General features: G+C 52.5%; 1 protein-coding gene across 2 annotated transcripts; it reads left to right on the top strand.

Moving 5' to 3' along the window:
- Positions 1 to 414: 414 nt before the first annotated feature.
- Positions 415 to 24111, top strand: KANK4 (KN motif and ankyrin repeat domains 4). 2 transcript variants are annotated; one of them, XM_068406973.1, is made up of 10 exons: positions 415 to 476; positions 11425 to 11509; positions 12770 to 14725; positions 15681 to 15792; positions 17159 to 17389; positions 17984 to 18071; positions 18483 to 18702; positions 20077 to 20219; positions 21339 to 21539; positions 22545 to 24111. In XM_068406973.1, exons 2-10 carry the CDS (start codon positions 11494 to 11496, stop codon positions 22644 to 22646), a joined length of 3069 nt encoding a protein of 1022 aa, XP_068263074.1. In that variant the 5' UTR covers positions 415 to 476; positions 11425 to 11493; the 3' UTR covers positions 22647 to 24111. The 2 variants fall into 2 exon arrangements, with proteins under 2 accessions (XP_068263074.1, XP_068263073.1); XM_068406972.1 differs by having other exon boundaries at positions 12767 to 14725.

Genomic DNA, 24111 nt, shown 5'->3' with positions numbered 1-24111 from the left:
CCATCACCCCCAAGTCCTTCTCCTCAGGGCTGCTCTCGATCCACTCTCCGCCCAGCCTGCGTTTGTGCTCGGGATTGCCCCGACCCGCGGGCAGGACCTTGTACTTGGAAAGTACGAGGGACCGATGTAAACCGGCCCGCACAGAAGGGCTGAGCCGGGGACCAGCTGGGGCGAACTCAGCGCGAGTCCCGCACCCGCGGCCCGTCCCGCACGTTTCCCCTCCGGGACGAGCCGGGAGAGCACCCAGAACGCGGGGCGTGAGTAAAGGACAGAAACACCCCAAAAAAGCGGATTTCTGCCCCCCGCAGCAGCCGCCCCCTCGGGCTCCCGCTGACCCTCCCGCAGCCCATCCCCGCTGCCCCGGGCCCCCGCCCGGCCCCGCCCCTGGCCCCGCCCCGCTCCGGTCCCCCCCCCGCAGGAGGCAGCGGGGCCGCCGGCACCGCCGCGCTGCGCCCGCCGCGCTCCGCCGCTCCCAGGTACGGCCGCGCCGGGGCGGGGGGGGGGGGATCGCCGGGAACCCGGGCGGGGACAGCGGATCCCAGCAGCGGGGGAGGCCGGGGGACCGTCCCCGCCCCGGGGGTTGCTCCGGCGGGGCGCTGCGGGGAGGTGCTGGCGGGATGCTCCGGGGATGCCTTGGGGATGCTTGGGGGGGTGCGGCGGTGGGTGCTTCAGAAGTGCTCGGAGGTGGTTGGGGCTGCTCCAGGGATGCGCTGGAGGAGGCTCTTGGGGATGTCTCAAAGGGTGCTGTGCGGGGTGCTCGGGGGGGGCTTTAAAAGCACTCGGGGATGTGCCAGAGTGTGCTCAGCTCTGGGGGTGCTCGGGGGGTACTTGGGAGCACTCTGAAGGGTGCTCCGGGGGGTGCCCAGAGCATGCTCTGGGGGTGCTCGGGGGTGCCTGGCCCTCGGAGTGGCTGCCTGGGGCAGCAGCAGTCCCCACTCACCAGGACGGGAGCACTTCCAGGGCACCTCTGGGTGCGGGACAGAGGCGCAGAGCGTGGCTGGGCGGTGGGGAGAGGGCAGGAAGGCTCCAAGCCCTGACAGGACCCCTGGACTTAACGGTGCGAGGGCTGGGAAGGGCGCCCAGGCCCCAGGCAATGTGGCAGAAGTCACCAGGATCCCAGAGCAGCCAGAGTTGCGTTTAGCCTCAAAGCCCAACTGTAAAACCCTCCCCAGCCGTGAAGATGTGGTTCAGACAAGCCCCAGCCCAGCCTCCATGGCCGAGCACGGTCGCCAGCGCCTGCCTCCAGCCTCTCCCCGTTTCCTTGCCGGCTTTCCAGCCATCCGGACGCAGAAACTCTTGGCACTGTAACTAGTGTCTGTCTCTAGCGAGGCTCATGCTCGGGTTCCCTGAGCCGCGTGTCCCGCGGGGCTCGGCCGCAGGTCTGGGCCGGCTGCGGAGCGGGGCCAGGCCGAGCTCTGGGTTTCTGCATCCTCGGGGGCCGAAAGAGGGGCCGCTCCAGCAGCGCGTCTGGCAGCGAGCGGAGGGCCGGGCAGTGCCTCTCCCTCGCAGGCCGCTGCCAGGGCCTTGCTGAGCAGCCCAGCTCCGCCGGGACCAGGCGTTGCCCCCTGCAAGCACTTTCGTCAGCTCCCGCTGTTCGGCTCGGGATTCTCGCAGGCCTCAGGCAAGGATGTGCCGGGCTCTGACTCTGCTCCGGGAGAAATCGGAGCGAGTGTGGACAGGGAGCTGCTGCACCGGGTGTACACCATCGCCTGAGATCTGTAGAAGTGTCTGGAGAGTCCGTGAGAAGATGGGTGATGGCAGAAAGTGGGTTAAATAATCTCAAATGCAAGTTCAAATAAGTTCAGGTCAGAGGCAGCTGTGGTCTGGATGCTCTGGGTACGATGTTCACCATCCGGAGATGGAAGCAGGACTGTGCTGTACAGGGTTATCTCATTTTCCTCACAGCTCTGGGATTCAATGCTGTCGGGAATGGTTTCCTTTGTCTGGAGGCTAAACCAGAAATTAAATATTTTAGCTGCGTGCCCCAAATGAAGGCGGTGAACAGCTGAAAACATTGCACATGCAGGGGAAGGACAGCGACCGCAGCAAAGGGTCAAAAGTCAGCATTTGCCTTCGTACCTGTTTTGCAATATTCCTGGTGTTTTGTGTTTGATTCGGGACGGACTTACTGGAAATGCTGATCTCTTAAATGATTCCTGAAATGGTAGATCAGAGGAGGGAGCCCATAACCTTGGGTTTGTGATTGATTATTTGTCACTTCGACTATAATATTTCAAAAATAAATATATGTGCCGAAATGAGCCAGCCTGGCCGGGGAATCTGTGGTTGAGGAGGGATGAGTTAATGGCTTTGTTAAAATAACCCTGCAGCTGGAAGGTGAGATGGGGGAGAGCCTGTTGCTGCTGTGGGCTCTGCCGGTCTCCTGGTGTAGTTTCCAAACCACTTGTGAATAGGAAAACCAGGGCCATGTTTGGCATCTTTCCAGAAAGTCTGGTTATGGAGAAGGTTTTGTCTCCCAGGTGCAGAAATCATCCCCCTTGTGCGGTGCTGGGGTGTCCCATTCCCGGAGGAGCCATCCAATTCGTATCACAAAGTCTCCCTTCGTCCTTGGCTAACTGAGATAACCCCCCGCATATTTATTTGCTGCCAATTTGACGTTGCTTCCCATCAAACAGCCTCTGCATCCCTCGGCGTTGGGGTGTTTCGGGAGGGAGAGGTTTGGTCTCAAAACCTCCTTCGCATCAGGAGCAGTTTTGAGATTCTGCGAGGTGACTGGTGTTAGAGGAACACAAGCTCGTTCACAAGCTCGTTGCCGATTCAGGTCCCTCCTTCTGTGGTTTTACAGCTGCCAAATATTCTGAAAGTCACATTTTTATCACCGGGTGTTACACGTCAAACCTTGGGCCTTTTCGAGGAAGATTTGGGAGCAGCACCAGGATGAACGTGGCCCCACTTGTTAGAGAAAAAAATAAATATCATAAGTTACTGTATTTTGCATTCAGTGTGGTGGGGAGGAACAGGCTGCAGAGAGCTCCTTCTTCAATCCGTATTTATTTTAGACCTCGGTGGAATTCACATTTCCGGCGTTGTGCTTCGGGAAGCCTCGAGTCCTGCACATCCCAGGGTCTAAACAGCACATGAAAAAGCAGTTATTGTCATTATGATGGTAATATACTGCCAAAGTGGATGATTTGGTGGAGAGAGAAACATGAAAGACGGTGAAAAACCCACCCACACGCAGTGGCTCCTGTCTTCCAGATGTGGTTATCTTCAAGTCATCATCGCAACCAGTTCCTCTGTCCATCAGGGATGAATGTGTGGAAAATCACGAGCAGAGGAGGAAGGCAGCACGTCCATCCCCTCTGTAGCCCTGATCAACGTGGAGAGTGATTTCAGGTGGCCTAAAAACCACGTATTCCTGTTTGAAGAGGTTTTTAAACCTGTCGTGAGTGTGATCAATTCGAGTCTTGTTGGCTTAGGCCAGAAATCGAAATCAAATGGCCCCATGTCTCCATGGGGGACTGCAGTGGTTGCCCAGGGAAGAGGAGAAAAATAGGCATGCAGAGAATAGGGCTTTCCTAAAAACACCTGGAAGCCCCACTTTCAGTGGGAGAGGACGTGTGTTGGTGACAGGACCTTTACTGGGGTGAGACAGGATGGACACCGGATCGGCAGTCAGCTTTCACAACCACAAAGGCACTTTTTGGAGATTTCTCAGGCTGGTGGGTTTAGGAAGCCCTGTTTGTGTGTTGGGGTGGGTTTCTCCAGTGCCACAAACTCTGGTGTTTCATCTCTTGGTCAGCACCGAGGGGATTGGACACGGCACAACACCCTTCCTTCCCTGCGCTGCCCCATCCATCTCGTGTCTCAGCAAGCAGCTGAGCAAGAGCAAGGTGGAAGAGCCTTTCCCAGCAAGCAGGAGCACCTTAGTTTGATGGTTCTCCTCTACACCGAGCTTCTGAAAACACCCAAAGGATCCTGTTTTTCCTGAGGAAACAGAGGCATTTCCAGCCCAGCTTGGGCCAAAGCTCAGGCTCTTGAGTGGGATGAGCAAAGAAGCCCCAAGGATGAACCAGGCCCTGGCCAAGGCAAGGACAACCCTGTGGTCATAAAGTTGCTACCAGCTTCTTTGACCACATGGAAGTTATTCAGCATCATGGCAGCAAAGCTTGACCTGTCCCAAGGTCAAGGAGATGGAAAACAGCAGCTTGGAAGAGACCAGAAGCCAAAGGAGGGCTTCCTTGGGTTCCCCCCCACTAAACTTGTGGGATTGAGGCAAAAAGAGTAAACATTAGAAATGACGCACCCAAGATTTTTGTCTGATGTCTGACTGTGGAGCGCTTTCGATTCATGGCTTCAGGTGGTTTTTCTGATCACCTGGCTCTGGGAAAGGAGACTTTAGGAGGAATGCCACAGTTTTCAAGGCACGGGATAAAATCATAAGAATCGACCAAAGCTTTTCTAAGACTGTGGCTGGAATGAGCTGAAGGTCAGTTGGAAAAGAGGTTATCAGAGGAGGGGATGAACGTGGTTGTTTTCCCCTCCCAGCGAGCCAAAAAAGAGGGCGAGAGTTTGGATATCTGATAGCTCCAGGTCCCCTCCTGACCCGTCTCTAATGGAAATGCTGGCAGGAAGCTCGCGACATTTATTAAACAGCAATAAGCAGCTTTAATAAAATCAGCGTTCACACAACTTTATTACGGCCGTTTGAAAAGATGCCTGAAATGGCTGTTTAACCTCCGCCGGCCGCCAAGGGTTGCACACTTACGCTGACAGCGATCGTCTTCTTTATTAAGTGGCGCTGGGTTAATTATTCAGATTTCTCGTGAGCCCGCCGCTCTCTCCAACACCCGCGAGGCTCCGCACGCCTCCAGGATGTTTTCCATGGGAGCAGCCCCCGGCCCCAGCCCCATCCAGCCCCCTCCGTTGCTTTGGGTACGTGATTTTGCAGAGAGGGCGGTGGCTGGCGGTGGGGGGGAGGCCAGCCTGGACCTCTCTGAGCTGAGGGGTTGCTGAGGGAGCTCGTCCCCCTCGAGCACTCACAAACTGCTTCCAGCTCCCAGCTCTCCTCTTGAGAAGCCCTGGGCAGCAGCAGCCGAGGGAGCTTCAGCCTGGGGTGCAATAAAATGGGAGTGTCGATCTGCTGGAGGGTAGGAAGGCCCTACAGAGGGATCTGGACAGGTTAGATAGATGGGCCAAGACCAGTGGCGTGAGGTTCAACAAGAACAAGTGCCGGGTCTTACACTTGGGCCACAACAACCCCACGCAGCGCTACAGGCTGGGGGAAGAGTGGTTAGGGAGCGGCCCGGTGGAAAGAGACCTGGGCTGGGTTTATAGCAGCGGGCTTCCCAGGGCTAAGGCTTCATCTGGTCTCCCCACTTGAATTTTGGGGCTGCTCAGTTGCCTCCTGCCCCCCTACAGACAGCACAGACCAGTCCAGCGTGTGCCCACACCCGCTCCGGTCCCAGGTGCCATGTCCGAGAGATGCCGTGGGGCAGGGGACCGTTGGCAGCAACAGTTGCACAATTCCACATGCACCCGGGAAGGCAGCTGATGGGCTCCCGCGATGCAGATCTCTTACAGCTGAAACCCTCTTTGCTCTCACTTTGGAAAGCCTCATGACAACTCCCTGCAATGCAATCCAGGACTTCAAACTGCTTTTGCTTACTTATTTATTTATTTAATCCCACAAAGTTTTCAAGCTTCTCTTTTGCTCCTGGAAGGAAACTCCTTCCCGGTGCCTACGCCAGCCGATCACAGCCCACTGCTGCTCAACGGAGATCCCACCCGCGTGGATGTCCCCAGCAGACTGGAAAGGGGTTATTTTTCTTCCTTTGCAGTGAAAACAGAATTGAAAAAATCCGTACAACAAATATTCCCTGAGAGGCTATATTTATTCCTGGTATGTCCACTTGCAATAATAGCTTGGCTGGTTGTTGTGCAATCAAGCAGACCGCCTGGATGGAGCAGGTTTGGGTGTAACCCTTTGGGTACCGAGGGTGAGCTCCATCCGTGGGTCTGTGTGGGTCCATGCGGCGGAGGGGAGCGGGGGGTGGCGTGTGAAGCCCAAACCTGCCCCCCTGCAGCGATTCTGCCTGGGGAGAGGAAGGAAGGAAGGATGGCAGCAGCTTTGCCCATCAGCCCTGCGAGCATCCAAGAAGGTGGCGGTGGCCGTGGTGGGGATGGACAGGGACCGACGGGATGGCTTTTGAGCTGTTTCGTGGCCGTCTGGTTCCTGTCATCCAGGGGAGCAGCCTGCAAAGCAAATTCATCCCCGACAGCTGTGGTGCAAAATGTAAAGCAGCAGCGATTTTAGGCCATGACCCCAGTCCTTGCGCTCGCGGGACAGTCTCGGGCCATGCCCAGGTGAAACCCTTCCCCATCTCCCACCCTGCGCCGGCCCCGTTGGGCTAACTATCAGAAGCCGGTCGTAGCTCCATCAAGCAGCAGCCCATGATTAATTAATTTGCATGTTTTGACTCCATCCATTCATAGTTCCTAATTAGAAGCTTATTTAGGGGCACACAAACTTGAAGACCTTCTTCAGGCCCCCCAGGGATTACATCTGGGAAAAACTGTACGTCTTATGTGTGTAATTGCAATAAGGAAATGCTCCAAATAAAAGCTTCCTGCTGGGCCTCTCCAGTGGGAAAATGGAACAATTACTTTAGGCTTACTTTAAGATCAGTGCCATATAGAAATATGTGTATTTTTTTCCATTGTGCTGCTTTGTCTAGAGAGCACAAGCAACAGAATACGCTCAGAAAGGATGCACAAGCGTAACTAAACCAGAAAAATTCGACAGAAAATAAGCCAACGTGCTCTTAGGTTTGTTTTTGAACCCCGAGCTCGGTAATTGCTTGTGAAAGCAGAAAGCCGTCGACGCGGAGTCGCGGCCCTGCGCGGTGTGGGATGCTGGAGCCGCGTGGGAAAGGCGGCATGTAACCGGCTGCTGAAATGAGGGGGTTATTTTTCATTCCTCGGGTAAGGAGTTAACCCATCCGTGCCTTGGGGAGCGTGGGCAAGGACAAATTGCTGCTGTTTCTGTATGTGTCAGGGCTATTTTGCTTCCTGCAAAGGCAAAACTTTTCTGCTTTTCTTCAAACAATCTGTTAAGGTTACGTTCAGTGGTTGCAGGGGTGCCAGCAGCTCGGCTCTGCAGGCAGAGAGTCAGGAAGTGGGGGTTTTCCTGCTAACACCAGTGTTGGGGTTGTGCCGCTTGTTAAGTGATGGGAGAGGTGCTGGCGATGGTCCATGATGCGAGTCCCTGGTGAAAGCCACCAGCAGAGCCCCCGGGTCCCGGTGGGATGTCTCCGCTTCTCCGCATGTTCTTTCCCTGCCCTGGAAGAGGTCCAGAGCCAGGCTGTGGGGAGCCGGGCACTGTCTGAACCCCTCAGCCTTTGCAAGCGTGAAGTTGATGCAAGTTCAGTGCAGAGACTGAGGGTTTTTTCCCAGTTGCCAGCCTGAGGGTGCAGCAGTCCCTCTGTACTCGGCACTGGTGAGGCCGCACCTGGAATACTGTGTCCAGTTCTGGGCCCCGCACTTCAAGAGAGATGTTGAGGTGTTGGAGCGAGTCCAGAGGAGGGCGACCAAGCTGGGGAAGGGTCTGGAGGGTCTGACCTACAAGGAACGGCTGAGGGAGCTGGGGGTGTTTAGCCTGGAGAAGAGGAGGCTCAGAGGTGACCTTATTGCAGTCTACAACTACCTGAAGGGAGGTTGTAGCGGAGTGGGAGTCGGCCTCTTCTCCCGGGCAACTAGCGATAGGACAAGAGGACACAGCCTCAAGCTTCACCAGGGGAGGTTCAGGTTGGACATTAGGAAGCATTTCTTCTCAGCACGGGTCATTAGCCATTGGAAGGGGCTGCCCAGGGAGGTGGTGGAGTCACCATCTCTGGAGGTGTTTAAGAAAAGACTGGACATGGCACTTAGTGCCTTGGTCTAGTTGCCATGGTGGTGTCAGGGCAATGGTTGGACTCGATGATCCCAGAGGGCTCTTCCAACCTGATTGATTCTGTGTGATTCTGTGTGAATCGAGGCTGCCCGACAGGGACGCGGGCGCTGGGGCTTGGGACGGGCGCTCTGCCCATCACCGAGCTGTGTGCCATGAATACCCTGCCCCAAAACCACGCTGTGTCGGCTCTGCGAGCTGCCCCCTCCCTCGCCTGCCTGCAGTTTGAACTTTGCATCCATAACCCCACTGCAAAGGGCTGGAGTGTTTCATTTGGAGAGTCCTATGGGTTGAAGAGCCCAGTGGGTGCCCACCCCTCCCACGGCACAGCCGGTCAGGCGTCCTCCACCGGCGCCGCGGTCACGCACGGCCGCGTGCCCGCCGTCACCCCGTCCTGTCCAGCATCTCCTGGGGACGGCGGATGGATGGACGCACCGCAAGGGGCTGGAGCTGCGGGGAGAAGGGTGATCAGCCGAGGGGCTGCGCGTGGGAACGGGGCTCGGCGGGATTAATTACGGACGTTGAGACCTTCCGTGGCTCCTAATGAAGATGCTGCCGCCTTTTAATCGTGGCGGCTGCTCGCGGGAGAGGTGCTCAGCAGCATAACTAATGCGCTGAGCCTGGGCGGTGCAGCGCGCGGAGGGCGAGCTCCGGCTGCAGCCTGCAGCATCAGGTACGATGAGAACCGTGTCGTTAATAATTGACTGTCTTTTCAATAATCTTCCCTGATAAGGGAGGCAGCCCGGGGACAGCCCAAGCAGCGTTTTGTGCTTTATGGAAAAGGTAATTAAGCTGTGAAAAGTAACTGATTTTATACAGCAGGCGTGGACTGTCCTCAGAAAGGTCATAGGAGATCGATGGGCTGCTTTGTTAGAAAATTAATCCCTCTTTTGTGCTTCTTGTTTTAAACTTGTGTTTGCTTTCTGAACAAGGTCACTGCTCAGCTGACCAACTTTTTAACAACTGGAAAAGCCGTGTTTGCTGCTCCGAACCCTTCGCTGCCGGCTCTCGGCATGGGAGAAGGTGCTTTTGAGGGAGGGAAGCGCTCCTGCTCCCCGATGGGAGGGTGAGAAGGTACCATGACAAGCTGCTTTTCTAAGGATAGTTTTGCCTTTCGCCGCTAAAGCCGTTGCTGCAGTGCAGGAGGACACGACAGGCAGGGCTCAGAAGAATGTTGTGTTATTGCTAATGAGGCTGTGCTAACGTGCTGCTCAGCAGGGATGAATTATCTGCTTATTTATAGGCACAGAGTTAAATGTTTCCAGTTCAAAATTACTAGCAAGATGCTCTCGGAGAATGAAATTAATGTGTATTTGTCTTTGTGGCTGAGTTAACTTGTTCTTTAAATCTTCTGGGGTGTAATGCTGCCCTCCTTTCTGCTAGCTGGGGAGTGGGCAGGCACTCACATTGCCTGGCAAGTGGGACAGAGTAAAAGAGGGGTTAAATGTGTCTGTAAAGAGCCAGCGTTTGAGACAGGGCTATTTAAAAAGACAGTACATTGTCCTTGCAAATGGGCACCCCGGGGGGATAAAACCACTTCACTCTGTGCTGTTGCCTTCTTGATTTCCATTTCTGTACGTATTTATTCCTGCCTTGAGAAAAGCAATGCAATTTCATTCAAGGTCAAAATCAGTGATGCTCTGGGCACGCTGATGGGGATGTTGCCGGCCAGGAGAGATGTTTCAGAAGCTCCCATGGTGTTGGGCGGGCATCAGTGTTGCCCAGCCACACGAGCATCTAGGAGGTACCAACCCTGGAGGTGCTTTTGAGAGTTTTGATGTTCTCCTTGGGTTGGGACCCTCCCAACTTTCCATCAGGGCTATATATTGACAACAAACTTGAATGCCAGACCTGTTTCATTAAATGGTTTGGATCTTTCAAAGTATCCATCCTACGATACAGCAGGATTTGACTTCGTTTCCCCACTGGTCTTTGTTGTAGTGAAACCATGTCATTTCAGTGCTTCTAGAAGAGAATAACAGCAGCACCACTATACTCTACGTATCCTTATCCATACTGCATATCCAGTTATCTTGCCATTGCCACAAGAAGAAAGATGGGTTACACAATACAAAAATAATTACAGGAGAAAAAGAGAATATGGAAGATCAACAAGACAGAGCTTCTCCTGGGATGGTAAATGAGCCAGAGATCTCCAGAAACAGTTCTGCTGGTGAATGCTGCAGAAGAGAAAACAGAAAGGTCAACAAGACCAGTGCTGCATAAGTATGGTGTCAGGCGAAGCGAGGGGTAAAGGTTGGCTGGAGCCTGTTCATAGGGAGCTCTGGAAGTGTGGTCAAGTGCTAAAGTCCTCACTCAGGCAAAATACTGGAAGCAGAAGAGGCATTCAGTCTCTGATGGTTTGATCAATGATGAGATGAATGTAAGCTGGATTCTGGATGTCCCAGTGACATCCCCAGCTTCTTGGGCTGGCTCGGTGCAGGCCTTGTGCTGCTTGGTCCTACACCTGAAAATCTTGCATAGCTCAGGGATGCACTGGAGAAGCAGGGATGGACTTCCAAACTGCTGTTGGACCATCTCTGGTCAGGAACAAAATTAGATACTTGAATGAAAATCCTAAACAAGCAACCTGCCTTCCAAGAAACCCCCAGATTTTCACCCATAGCAGGAATTAAAAGACAGACCTTCTCACTCTGAGCAATGTTGTCCTTCCCACGCAAGTCAGGAAGCCTCCTACAGTGGTGTCCAACTGCTTCAACCTCCTTTGCCCTTGCCTGCTTCCTCCCTGTGTCTTTCTAAAGGGCAAGGAGGGGAGAAGCTTCACCCAGGGCTTTTCTTGGTTGTTCCCAGCCTTAATCTCTTCTTGTACCCCAGAAGGGTCTCACCCATGTCAGCATGATAGGAAAAAGCTAGAAGGCAATACAGATGGGGCTGGATGTGAAGTTCATGATGTAGATCTCCACCTGAAGATCCTCCCTGATTTGAAAGCAATTTGTCTGTATTGTAGTGCAATTTGGTGAAGGTTCTTTATAACAGTATGGACGTGCTCTGAAATGATGGGGTTTGTTTGAACAAGGTTTCACATAGATTTTGAATCTTTGGTTATTATGGATTAAAAAAAAAAAAGGTGAGAACCAGTCATTTCTCTGTATAGTTTATATCCCTTGCTGTTTTCAGAGGTGGTATATTATGTTGGATATATCCAGCTTACAGGAGTCAATGAAGAGTCCCTGTGCCATCTATCTCAAGCCCACCAGAAATTCTCTAAACATCTCTCCTTTCTCTTTTGCAGTCAAAACTATCTGTAATGCAGAGATGTTTTATAAGAACTGACTACCTGGGATGTGTCTATGAAGCACGAGTTGTTGCCACTGGAAAAGGAGCTATTGATTTACGCAGCTCTAAAGTGCTTAGCAGGCACGGTCGGGCTGCAGAATATGGGAAATGAGAGAGGGGTGGCTTGTGAAGAGGTGTAAGGCTTTAAGGAGAGATTAAGTTCAAATGATTGAGATTTTTTTTTTTAAATTAAAAGTATCTCTTTCTTTTTTTCCAAGGGTGAAGTGACTCGTCTGCCCTATAGCTTGTCAGAGGATGTTTAACTGACGGCCCGATCAGACTGCACCATGGAGAAGACAGATGGTACGGAGGCTTCGGGATGTTTGTTTGCTCATTTGTTTCTTAAAAAAAAAAACGCAGCCAACCCCTGGAGTAATTTCCTTACCAGAACTACTGTAAATAAACAGTTTTCTATAGATACGCACTAGGGCCAGGGGATGAAAAAAATGCGTGATTTGTGTATTACGCAGACTTCCTAAACCACAGCAAAACCATGGTCACAGCACCCAGTTCAGCACGTCCTTGTCCTCCCATCCTCTGCGGTGTGTAGGCAGGACACATCTCCCCTGCTCCCACCGGCCGGGCTTTCCTCTCGTGCCGTGTTACCCCGTGTGCTGTTTTCCCTTCATCGCTCCTCTGACTTCCACATGCTGCTTCCCATCACGTGCCAAATCCTCTCCGTTCCCACGCAGGATGGAGACAGAGGGAGCAGCCACGAAACCTGGTTTCTCCTGGTCGAGATGCTCCTCCTCATCCTCACAGAGCACGGCTTGTTTGCTGCCAAGCAGCCCAAACCACGGTGGTTTCAGGGACTTGCTGTATAAAGAAAAATGAGCAGTGATAGAGGGGTTTAACTATTTAGACCCTCAAGGCTGGAATTTGGGGGCTGTGAAGTTTTGCAGGCTGGATCTGACTGTATTAAGCTGTATTAAACCAGGAGCCTCGCTGCCGGAGCCGTGCTGTTGGGTGGGTGAACACACTGTCAGGCATTTCATGGTGATTTTCCCCAATTCCAAGCCGTGCTCGGTGCCGTGCAGCCGGTCACCTTGGCCAGCACCGTGCTCATTTTCAAGGAGTAATTTGGGACCTGGTGTTTGCCGATGAAATGACACAATGATTTTCCTGCTTGGTGTGCACAGCACTCCTTACACCACTGAGAAGTTAAACCAAACCAAACGCCTTGAAAAATGTAATTGTCACAGATTGGTTCCACCTTCTATTTTTGAGCTGGGTTTATTATACATCGGGCAGCTTTATATACTCACACAGACACGTGGCACTGCCTGCAAAACCTGCTGTTTGCTTAATTGCCAATTAGAACCATGATTTCAGCAAATTTTTAGCTTCCTCAGTGCAACAATTAAACTGATTCACCTCCGGAAAACTGGATCAGACCTTTGCATGTGTTACTGCGTCTCTGCGCATCACCACGTACCTGCCTGAAACTGAGATGAAAAAAGCAGTAACATTCTCCTCCTGCTCTAGACGTGTTTTTTTGTTAAGTTTTTTAGTTGTCTTTGAAATTCAATCTTTTTTTTTTCTTTTTCTGGGTTGTTTCAGCAGACAACCAGCCACCCAAACCCAATGGGGAGAGGGAGCAGCCCCGCAGCCTGCCCTACTCCGTGGAGACGCCGTACGGCTTTCACTTGGACCTGGACTTCCTGAAGTACGTGGACGACATCGAGAAAGGAAACACCATCAGAAGGGTCCACATCCACCGGAAAGCCAAACAGCCCAAATTCAGCACCCTGCCCCGAAACTTCAGCCTGCCCGAGAATGGCTCCCGTGGGTGCACGTCTGCTCCCAGCAAGAGCTGGACGGCGACCTGCTCCTTCCCCCAGCGAAAGGCGTCCCTGGGGGCGGAGGAGGCCCCCCGTCCCCTCCCGCCCGACGAGGCACCCCTGCCTGCGGCCGATGAGCCGAGTTACCGGAGAAAAGCCCTTTTGGTGGAGACGCGGCGGCAGGCGGAGCTGGGGCGGCAGGAGGGTGAGCTGCGGGGGCGGCCGCAGCTGCTGCGAGCCTCCAGCCTGCCCGCTGCGCTGCCCCCCGGCCAGTCCCCGCCGGGGGATGGGAGGGTGCCCTCGCCCCTCCGGCCACCCCCCCAGCCCTGCCACGACCAGAGTGGCTCCGAAAGCACGTTTCACCCCGTGCCGCGTTCACCCGGCTCCGATGGTGTTGTGTTAAATCTCCCCTGGGAGATGAGCTTGGAGCAAGACGTGTCCTTGGGGCAGAAGGAGCACCTGGGTGGAGGCAGCCCGGGGCTGGCACAGATGCAGCCCCCGTGGCAGAGCCAGCATCCCGCGGCACCGCAGCTGCAGGTGGTGATGGAGAGTGGAGGCGAGGAGGGCGATGGCGCCGACGCCAGTGGTCGCTCTGCCTTGGCTGGGGGTGAACCAGCCTCACCAGGTACCCCCCAGCTCACAGCGGAGAATACAAACGCTGGGGAAGGGGAGTTAAGCGTGAGTGAAACTGCTCCGAACGTGCTGAAGAAAGCTGAGGAGGGGAGTGTCCGGGCTGGAGAGGACAAGGAGAGCTGTGGTCCTCAGCCTCGTGACGCAGGAGAGCCCGGCGGTGTGGCCGTGCTGAAGCAGCAGATTGCTGTTCTGGAGGAGCAGCTGAGCGAGAAGAAGGAGGAGCTCGAGCAGATCAGGGCAGTGTTGGAGCAGCAGGATCATGAGATCAAGGAGAAGGAGAAGAGCATTAAGTTACTGGCCAGCTCCAAAGCTCAGCTGGAAGAGAAGCTGTGCCAGGAAAACACCAAAGAGGCCAAGCTGCTGTCCAGGCGGAGCAGTGGGGCTCTGCAGTGCTACGATGCTGCGGTGAACACTGACCTCTCGCAGGTAACTGGGGCTAAACAAGCCCATGATAAAGGCATCAACGTAAATATCCCAGTCTCCACCAAATCCATAGGATGCAGCATCCACAGAGCAGACAACGTGAATGCACAGGCAACGGAGCTGGGTGCTCGGAGAGGTCAGGGACTGGCAGACGCCTGCACTGGTGTTGGTGGAGAAGGACCTGGACATTTTGGTGAAGCCGGCATCAAGGCTGGCCTTCATGCACCATGCTTCACCCAGCTGAAGATTGATGAGCACCTCAGCGATGACAATCAAAATCACAGGAATAACTATGACACCCAGAGCCTCGCTGCTCACGCGGTGACCGCAGAAAGCTGTCGAGGAACAAGAATTGGCTCAAACACAGGAGAAAACAAGGCAGGCTTTGGCGAAGATAAACCTGGAGATGGGCTGGAAGAGGAAGGTCCCCCTGACCAGGAGGATCTCCGTGCTGTTGACCCCATCGGCCAATACGTAAAAAAAATCCAGGAGCTTTTGCAGGAGCAGTGGCTGTGTTTGGAGCACGGCTACCCCGAGTTAGCAAGCGCTATCAAACAGCCGGCCTCCAAGCTCAGCTCTATCCAGAACCAATTAGTTAATTCCTTAAACTCGTTGCTGTCTGCCTACTCAACGCAAGGGCCCGCGGATAAGGAGAATTCGAACACACACTATCAACAGTTGGGTAAATAATATTGGCATAGGTTTCAACGTGTTTGGGCCAACTCTCTTCCCACTTATTCAAGCGTTGAGCAGGGGTGATGTAGCGGAGCTCGGTGCTATAATTAGCATCAGTTAGATCATAAATAGCCCCTCCTGATGTATGAGAAAGGCAAATCTCTGCACATCATAAGCTATGCGATCTAAAAAAAAAAAAAAGGCAAACAAAACCATGTAGGAGCTGATAAAGCTGTGGCTCAGATATACACAGGATCAGCTTCCAAAAGCGGCCGTACCTGTGGCTATTCCATCAAATAACCATTCTTCTTAATTGGATTTGCAAGAATATGGGACTCAGATGCTCATCTGGGGTAAATGAGCATGGAGCTCACCAGAACCAAACCCAATTCAAGCTCACTGAGCAGCTAGGCTGGGAAAAGACCTGTCCCCACTCACAGCCATTCATCACAAATAATTTTAGCTTTTATGAAGATGAGAATCCAAGACTGAAGGCTGCCTGTTCACTGTTGGGGAGGGGCTTGCAAATAGCTAAAAGTGACCTATTACTTACAAGCAATACGTAGTGAGACTACTCAGACTCCGATGGACTCACCCATATAGTAGTATAGGACATTTATATAGGAGCTTTCCAGTACATTACTATTGAAAAAAATAAAAAAGAAAACATTATTACAAAAGTAAAACCTACTTATATTCATAGGACAAATATATAATTCCCAGTCACTTCCCTTCTATTCCCAGTCACATGGAGATGTTTGAGACCCATGGTTTAAAGGTGGCAGGGCAGGTTCAGGTTGTGGCCAGGTGCATCCGTAGCTTTGCAAGACGCAAAAAGAATCTCTTAAGATGAAGTAAGATGCTTACGGTTATGGTTTGCATTTTGTTGCTAGAGGTTGGGAATAATCATTGATAACTATGACACATCTGCTTAATTAATCTATTATTTTGTATTTTGCTAGAAATCTCTCCAACCACAAGTCTTAAATCTATCATGAAAAAGAAAGGTTATGGTTTCCATGCAGGAGGCAATGGGACCAAAAAGAATCTTCAGTTTGTTGGGGTCAATGGTGGGTAAGCATCCATTCAGAAGATAAAACTGCCTTTTACCATGTAACGTCCTCTGTATCACTGAAGAAGTCATTCTTTTTATTCCCTCTTTTCCCCTCTAAACCTCTTGATTAAAAGGCCATTTGAAATGGAGCCTCTTTTCTCCCTTCTTTAATCCAACACTGATAACCTGTAAGTAACCCTGTAGAAAAGATGTTGGTGTTTTCAGCACAGCGAGGGACACCCTGGGGACTGACACTCTCTGCACCCCCATCTTTTGGGGCTTCATCCAAAACCCAGCTGGGTCGGTGGGAAGATTCCCACTAACTTTGGTGGGTTTCGGAGGTCAGCATTGCCTGGGTGGGCACGCTGCCACTAACCTGCCTCCACGCTCCAGTGATGGCCAACAGAAGTTGGTTCAGGGACTGAGAAAGGACTATTTCGGTGAATGAGGAATTACCTTGGGGTGAAGGAGACCCGTATTTTAGATTGTGCTCCAACACTCAGTTCCCTGTGTATCCAATATTTAACGCTCTTCGGCCTTTGAGCTAGCTAGATACAAGAATGTGTGAAGTAGATGCATCTCTAAGAGCAGCACTGGCACATCTTCTACCAAGGAGTACGTGTGCTGGCATGAAGAGGGCAGGACACATTTCACTGGCCCTTTGCTGGGCAAACAGCTATGTGTCAAGTTTGGATGCTGGTTTCTGCTGCCATATGCTTCCCTGACTTCCCATCTCTCTGGCTTCTGCTGTTGGCTTCATCAGGTGTTACTCACTCTTGTTGTGTAGAGCTTTTTCTACCAACAGTCGCTGAAACAGGTACAACTTGTAGAGAGTAGAGGAATCTCGCCTAGTTTGAGAAAAGTTTTGGGATCCCTCAGAGTGAAATGTTCTGTCTCACAGAAGATGTTATTAATAATTTTGGACAACCAGGAGAGAGGTCTCTCTAGCAGGGCTGCTCGAATGGTGGACTCAGGTCCGTGCTGGAGCTGCAACCATGGTTTTTGTCTAGTGGTCCTCAAGGTTGTCAACATGCCGCCTGTCCCACCTTGCCACAGGGTCTGTGTCTCTTGCAGCTCCCTGTCAGCGTGCTGGCGGCTGGGGCTTGTGCGATGGACATCCCTCCAAACCAACCGAGTAGTCCCTGACGTAACCTTGCCTGCTGCTAATTAACTGCTTCTATCACACTCCTGCTGGCTTAAGAAGCCAAAAAAAAAGACTAACCCCAAGTTTGGCTGTGGCTCTAACCTTCATAACCTTCACCATGCATATCACTCCGGGCTTCATCCAAGGCCCATTGGAGTCAGTGAGTGTCTTCAATGAGTCTTGGTCAGGCCCTGCGGTTGCGGATGGGGAAGGAGTGAATAACATGTGGTGTCCTCAAATAGCTACGAAACGACGTCAAGCGAAGACACAAGTTGTGAAGACAGCCCATCAGACGGGGACGTGGAGAGCGAGACGGAAAGAAGAGCTGATGATTTGGAGCCCACGCAGGCAAAAGATGGAGGTGAAAACGAGGGGGCTTTGTCAGGGACCTCCTCCCAGGAGACATATGAAGATGACGACCCACAGGAGCCATCGGCAGAAGCAGCACCTTGCACTGAGCACAAGGCTGACAGGTAACCAGAAAACCAGACAGCGTTCATGATTTCCATCTCATTTCTGAGGCCACGGGTTGCACGGCGCTGCGTTCAGTTGCTGCCACGGGGCTGGGGTCGGTGCTTCATCTGCTCGGTGGAAGGGCAGCTGCTGACCTCTGTAGACATGGGAAAAGGCTTTAAAGAGAGAAATATTTTTTGAGTTACTACAGAATCTAATGGGGATTGATTCAGGCCCTACGATTCACTGTGGAAAAGGCAGAATGAGTCATATTTGGTGAGAATTAGCTCATTTCTCCCCTCTCAAGTAAAGTTTCTAAGTAAAGTTCTTTGCAGATTCAGGAATAAGAATATTTTTTTCCCACTTTTAAGAATTCTTGTAAAAGATGAAGTTGACCATACAGATCTGTGACTCTGGACTTAAATACTTATTTAAATACTTAACTTTGTACCTAAAATCCGTGTCAAGTCAATGGGACAACTTGTGTTCATAAAGTTAAGCCCTTAAATAAGCATTTAATATATCCTGACCTAAACTGCATGTTCTCCTTCCTGCTTCAGTCCCTCCTGCAAGTTCTGTCCCATGATGGATTTACAAAAGTATTTTCCCTTTAGATGCAAACCCTCTGAAGATTTCCTCGCCGACTGCCAGCTACTCAGCAAGCACCTCGCAGAAATCAGGACCACAAGCGACAAGCATCTGGTACAGATATTTTTCAATCCCATTTCAGATGCAGTTCCCACTCTCTGTCACGTTTAATGGATAAGATTATCCTGCCGGCACATTACAGGCTGTGCCCTACCATGCTATAGACAGCTTTATGAGGAGAGGGGGACGAGATGACCTCTGAGTCAGTTTTAGAATAGCCGAAAAGAAAGGAAAAGGGAAAAAAAAAAAAAAGAAGATGAAGGCTTGCTTTGCTTACTCATTCAAGTCACCACAGGAAATTCTTTTCCCCCTTAAATTATAGCAGTAATCCCAAAACCACAAGCTAAATACCAGCTGGGCGATGCCAGAGCACAGGATGAAGTGGCACGGGGTGAGGAGCCGGGGCAGTGACCGGTTTGCAGGATGATTACCCCAGGAGTAACGGTGAGACCTTGGTGTTTTCAGCGACACGTCCTGAGCACCGTCTGCCAGGAGTGGTTCCGGGTGTCGAGCCGCAAGTCTTCCAGCCCAGAGGTGGTCGCAGCGTATCTCAAGGCATTGGGGGCCATCCAGCCCCAGCTCCTGGCCATGGTGGTGAACTTGGCTGACAGGAACGGCAACACGGCTCTTCACTACAGCGTTTCCCACTCCAACTTCCCGATTGCAAAACTCCTGCTAGACACAGGTAGGAACAGCCACTCTGCTCAGCCATGGCTTTTGTTGGGTGTGGGTGTGGAAGTTACTCTATGTTGCTCTTGCCAATGTGGCATAGTCTCACAGGGGATGACCACGGAGTGAGAGCCAGGTAACAAGGGTCCAACAACAGTCCCAGGCATGGCAAACAGTGAGTGAGGTCCAGGGTCCTCCCAAGGAGTTCAGTCAGGAGCAAAAGGAGAAGGGACAGAGGTGGGGCTGGGGACCAGCTACAACCTACATGCAAGGGAGCCATCCAGTAGACAAGTGTGGGGCCACGGTCCATCCAGGAGACAAATGTGGGGCCAAGGTCCATCCAAGATACAAGCATGGGGCCAAGGTCCACCCAGGCGACATGGTTGATCTGAAGACCAGCATCCTCCCCCATAGCTTGGCCCTGGGCCCATGAGTGTGAGCAGGGGTCCCAGCTGAGGCTCCTCGGGGACATCCTGAGGGCTTTGCAATGTGACTTTGGGGATGGCTCAGGGTCCCTGTGGCCAAGAGATGTCTCTCATGGTCCCAGTCCAGGTGGGGTGGGGTGGCTCCCCCAGCTTCTTGTAGCAGCAAAGGCCATGTCATGGCTTGGAGCAGGAGGATCAGACCCCTGAGAGTAATAAACCTCCCAGTGCTGCAGAAAAACTCAATTATAAACTATTGAACTTGCAGCTCATGTTGCAAAGAAAGAAAAATCTCAGCTGAGATTGTATGAGGGAAAAACGCACGCGCGCTCAGCAAGAGTGAAGGCACTTTGGCCTTTTCTCATGGGCCAGACAATCTGCTGAATGTTTGGGAAATGGCAGATTATCATACGCCTCTATAGCCCAATTGTTGCTGCAGCCACGCGGGGAGCTGGGGCGGTTTGTCCCCTTCTGCTTCTGAGTGCCTGAGGTGGCCGGGTCACCGGGACAAGGCTGGACCTGAGCCGTTGCCCATTAGACACGACTCGTTCCTCGTGGTGGAGCTGGAAATAGGCTCTTTGAGGTGAAAAGTGAGTGAAATGGGGCCGGGACGGCGTTACAGCACGCGTTAGGTGACGGTCAGCTTTCTGCTGCTCCCTTGCTGCAGGAGTCGAAGCAAACATCCCACAGCTCCACAACTGGTGTGTGCCCAAGGCATTAATTATCCCCCCTCCCTTTTTCTTTGGTTATGGTCTTCAAAGTTAATTGAGTTGACCTCAGCCATTGTCATTAACTGTCATTATCTCTCATTGACTAGATATTTAACACAGATAAATCTCAATCCTGTACAATTATGGAAACTCCTCTTTCTGACAATATCAGATGCCACACATGTTGTAACTAACTCCCTCTTTGCTTCCCATTCCCTCCGGCTAATTCACCGTGGGGCTGAACCCTTCCCCCGGCAGGCGTGTGCCGCCTGGACCTGCCCAACCGCGCCGGCTACACGGCGGTGATGCTCACCCCGCTGTCGGCCGCCGAGACGGCCGAGGACATGGAGGTGGTGATGAGGCTGCTGAAGGAAGGGGACGTCAACCTGCGAGCCACCCAGGTGCGTCCCCGGAGGTCTGCTGTTCCTTTGAACACCGAGTGTGGCCCCATGTGGGATCGTGCCCCTGCCGAGCTCATGGCCTCCTATTTCACAGAATCACAGAATCAATCAGGTTGGAAGAGCCCTCTGGGATCCTCAAGTCCATCCATTGCCCTGACACCACCATGTCAACTAGACCAGGGCACTAAGTGCCATGTCCAGGCTTTTCTTAAACACCTCCAGAGATGGTGACTCCACCACCTCCCTGGGCAGCCCCTTCCAATGGCTAATGACCCTTTCTGAGAAGAAATTCTTCCTAATGTCCAACCTGAACCTCCCCTGGCGTATGACCGTTGCTGTGCGATGTCAGTTCAGGCTGTGGCTGAGCAGAAGGGAATAGGCTCCCTCAGCATCGTGTCCCCACAGTGATCTCGAGTCGGGGATGTAATTCGAGTTCCTCACACTGCATGTGCAGCGCCAGGCTGAGACTCAGCAGTAGGCGTTGGGTTGGCGTTGCTGTTTCCCAAAAGTTACGAAAGCATCCGCAGCTAAATTGCAGCGTGGCCACCCACCAGCTCCCTGTGAAGGGACGCGAGAGCTGGATAAAAAATGAAAAAACAAAAGCAAGGCTGAAAATTTTGCAAAATTATTTTTCTGAGCTAAAATATTAGAAGTGATACCAGGGAGGAGCAGTGCAGGGTGGACCCCGAGGTAGTCGTTTCATCAGAGTCACGTATTTTAGCCTCAGACGTGACAGTGCCCTCATCCAGCTCTTCTTCCAAACAGCTGTAAAAGTTAGTCTAGACCTAAGTTAAGCTGCCAAGGAGGGTCAGGGGGGCCCGTGTTCGGGAGCAGCTGGGAGCCGGGCGGTTTGGCCATGCTGCTGCAAAGATGGTCTGCTTGGCCGTGGTGTAAGTGAGCAGGTACCTCTGCAATACCTGCTGAAGATCCCCAGTGCTACTTAATAATAATAATATGCAATAATATGCAATAATAAGGTGAATTATATGTACTATGCAATAATAATATGCAATCTTATTATATATATGCAATGGTAACCTTCATTATTATTATATGTAACAGCCTGAATGAGCGGGACTGTGGGTACAGGGTGTTCAGCCTTTCCCTGTGCGGTTGCAGGGGGGCCAGACCGCCCTGATGCTGGGGGTGAGCCACGAGCGGGATGACATGGTGCGAGCCCTCCTCTCCTGCCAGGCCGACGTCAACCTGCAGGATGAGGAGGGGACAACGGCCCTGATGGTGGCCTGCCGGCAGGGCAACGCCGACATCGTCAGGCTCCTCTTGGCCCAGCCCGGCTGCCAGCTCGCGCTGACGGACAAGGTGAGGCTCCATCCCGTACACAACCTCACACAGAATCACACAGAATCAATGAGGTTGGAAGAGCCCTCTGGGATCATCGAGTCCAACCATTGCCCTGACACCACCATGTCAACTAGACCATGGCAGTAAGTGCCATGTCCAGTCTTTTCTTAAACCCCTCCAGAGATGGTGACTCCACCACCTCGCATGCACCAGGAAGGGGAAGCTCATGTGGGATCATGCTTTACAGGCAGCAATCCCTGAGTGGTGGTTTTTAAGTGAAGAAGTACAATTTTGGTCCACTTTCTAATCAGGGGACCACTTTTAGGAGCGTACCCATGTTTTTGGTGCTTGTTGCACAGCGGACAGGGTGGCTGTGGCAGCATCCCGCATCCCAGCTGTAGTCTGGGCAGGAACACCAGGGGGAAGAGCCCAACCTGGTGTAAGCCTAAAAAAAAAAAAAAAAAAAAGATGAAATTCTGGACATGTGAAATCAGCAGAGCTTCAGCTCCAAGAAATTAGCAGCAATTAACTTTCCCCTGAGAATGGGTGGCTCTCCGGGGGGATGCATGGCATGGGTCTGGGCTGGGAGCAGCACAGTCAGCCAGTGGATACCTCCTCCTGCGTGGGCTCATGGTGATGGGCCACATGGCTGCGTTTATAGTTATGCAACTATTTTCTAATTAAACTACAATTTTGTCCAAGACATGCGGGAGAGAACCAGGACCAGGGGAAGGCATGGCCGGGATGTGCTTTGTGTGGTTGAGGTTAAGCCCCAAAACACCGTGGGGAGGTTTGCAGGATGGTGATTCATTTTAAACGAGGGAGGAACTGTGGGGAAGGAAGTTTTGGGGTGAATAGGTGGGTGTGAAGCTGCTGGGAGAGCCTCGTCGTGCAAACAGCCTCTGTTAGCAGTGACGGGGCAGAGCGGAGGCGGTTGAGGATGGAGCTGGGAGGGTTCCGGGGGTGGCCGGGGAGAGGTGCGGGGGGTCCGGCGGTAACGTCTCGGCCTCCTCCCTCCCGCAGGGCGGTAACTCGGCCCTGTCGCTGGCCCAGCGCGCTGCCCGCGGGGACATCACGGCCCTCCTGCGAGCCCACGCCGAGCACGGCCCGTCCCTCTCTGCATGACCGAGGCGGGGGAAGAAACCGGGACGGGGAGCGGGGAACAAACAGCTCCTCCGTGTACCGGCCCCGCTGCCAGGGCCAACGCCGCGGGTCTCCATACGCACAGGGGGATGAACCCTGGCAGTTATCTGTGTACATTCCCGTGTCTAACGCTCCTCATTCAGCCTGCTTACACCCCCTCATCTATGCCCGTTGCCACGCATCACACCAAGCTCTCCTGCACGCTCCCACCGTATCGATTTGGCAGGCGAGCGACCGAAACGAAGGAGAAAAGCACATTAGAAAAGCAATACTTAGTGTTTTGTAACCTTAGATTACGGTTGTCCTTCTAATCGACTACTTAACTGCATCTCATTTAACTTGTAAGTTTGTGTCCTAATATTTATTATTAGCTCCTCTGTAGGTAGTGGCAGGCAGTGATTGTTCAGTGTATGTAACAACACACACAGGCCGGATGGATTATGTAAAGTATAAAATCCTATTTATGTTTGCTTATGTGGGTCTGATGTAAGAATTAAAAATTAATGCTCTCGGAAAATATTTGAGTATACCAGACCCAAGCACACAGACATCGTTTTGCCTCTATTCAGGATTACCACATGGCTCCTATTTTTTCTAATTAAGTTGGAGCTAACGGGGAAGCGTAGCCCAGTGACATGCACCATGCTCGGGCACAGCAGGGCTGATCAGGTTATCGCCAGCACGGCACAGGGAGATCACAACCGATTCCCATCCCAGGATGCGTTAGTGGTGTCCAAGCGCTCTGTGGAGCAGCTTTGCTGACAGATGCTGACACTGCTCATCCTTCAGATGCCCAAAGCATTCCCGTGTGAAGCCACGTCCTGATTTAGCTGCTGGAAGCGGCCCATGACAGGGCCCCCCCACCACAGGACACCCACAGGGCTGGTCCAGCATCACCACAGATCACACACAGGGGCAGGGCTGTTTCCCCTCTGCTGCTGACAAAGAGAGGGGGAGAGCTTGGGCTCCACTTTTCCAAACATCTTTACACAGTCACTATGTACTGGGAAATGCCATTTCATGGGGCTGTGCTGCGTCACAACCCGGTGGATGCTCTCCGTAGGCTTTGGTGGACCTGGATGCCACCACCAGTTGAGCTGGTGTGTAGTACAACATCATAAACCCAGATCTACTCACCATCACTAAGAGCAAATCTCCCTAGCTAGCTAATTGCTTTTAGTTTTTTGTTACTAAGCAGAAGTTAATCCTGGGCTGCTTTGGTAGCTGCCTTTTCCCCTGCCCTTGCATTGCAAAGCCAGTGCAGAGAGCCCCGTCCTCACGCCGGTAACTTGCAGGGAGGGGAGGACAGCCCCTGCCCTCTCTTCTCCACTGACATCTGCCCTCTGCTCCGTTTTCTTTGCTTTCTTCATGTTTTTGGTCAGAAGCATTCACTGCCTCAAATGTCTATCCACCTTTTTTTTTTAACTCTATCCCAAAATGCAGTTAC

This window comes from Nyctibius grandis, chromosome 8 (genome assembly GCF_013368605.1).
Source record: "Nyctibius grandis isolate bNycGra1 chromosome 8, bNycGra1.pri, whole genome shotgun sequence".
Taxonomy (NCBI): Eukaryota; Metazoa; Chordata; class Aves; order Nyctibiiformes; family Nyctibiidae; genus Nyctibius; species Nyctibius grandis.
This window is presented reverse-complemented; position numbering and strand designations above follow the sequence as displayed.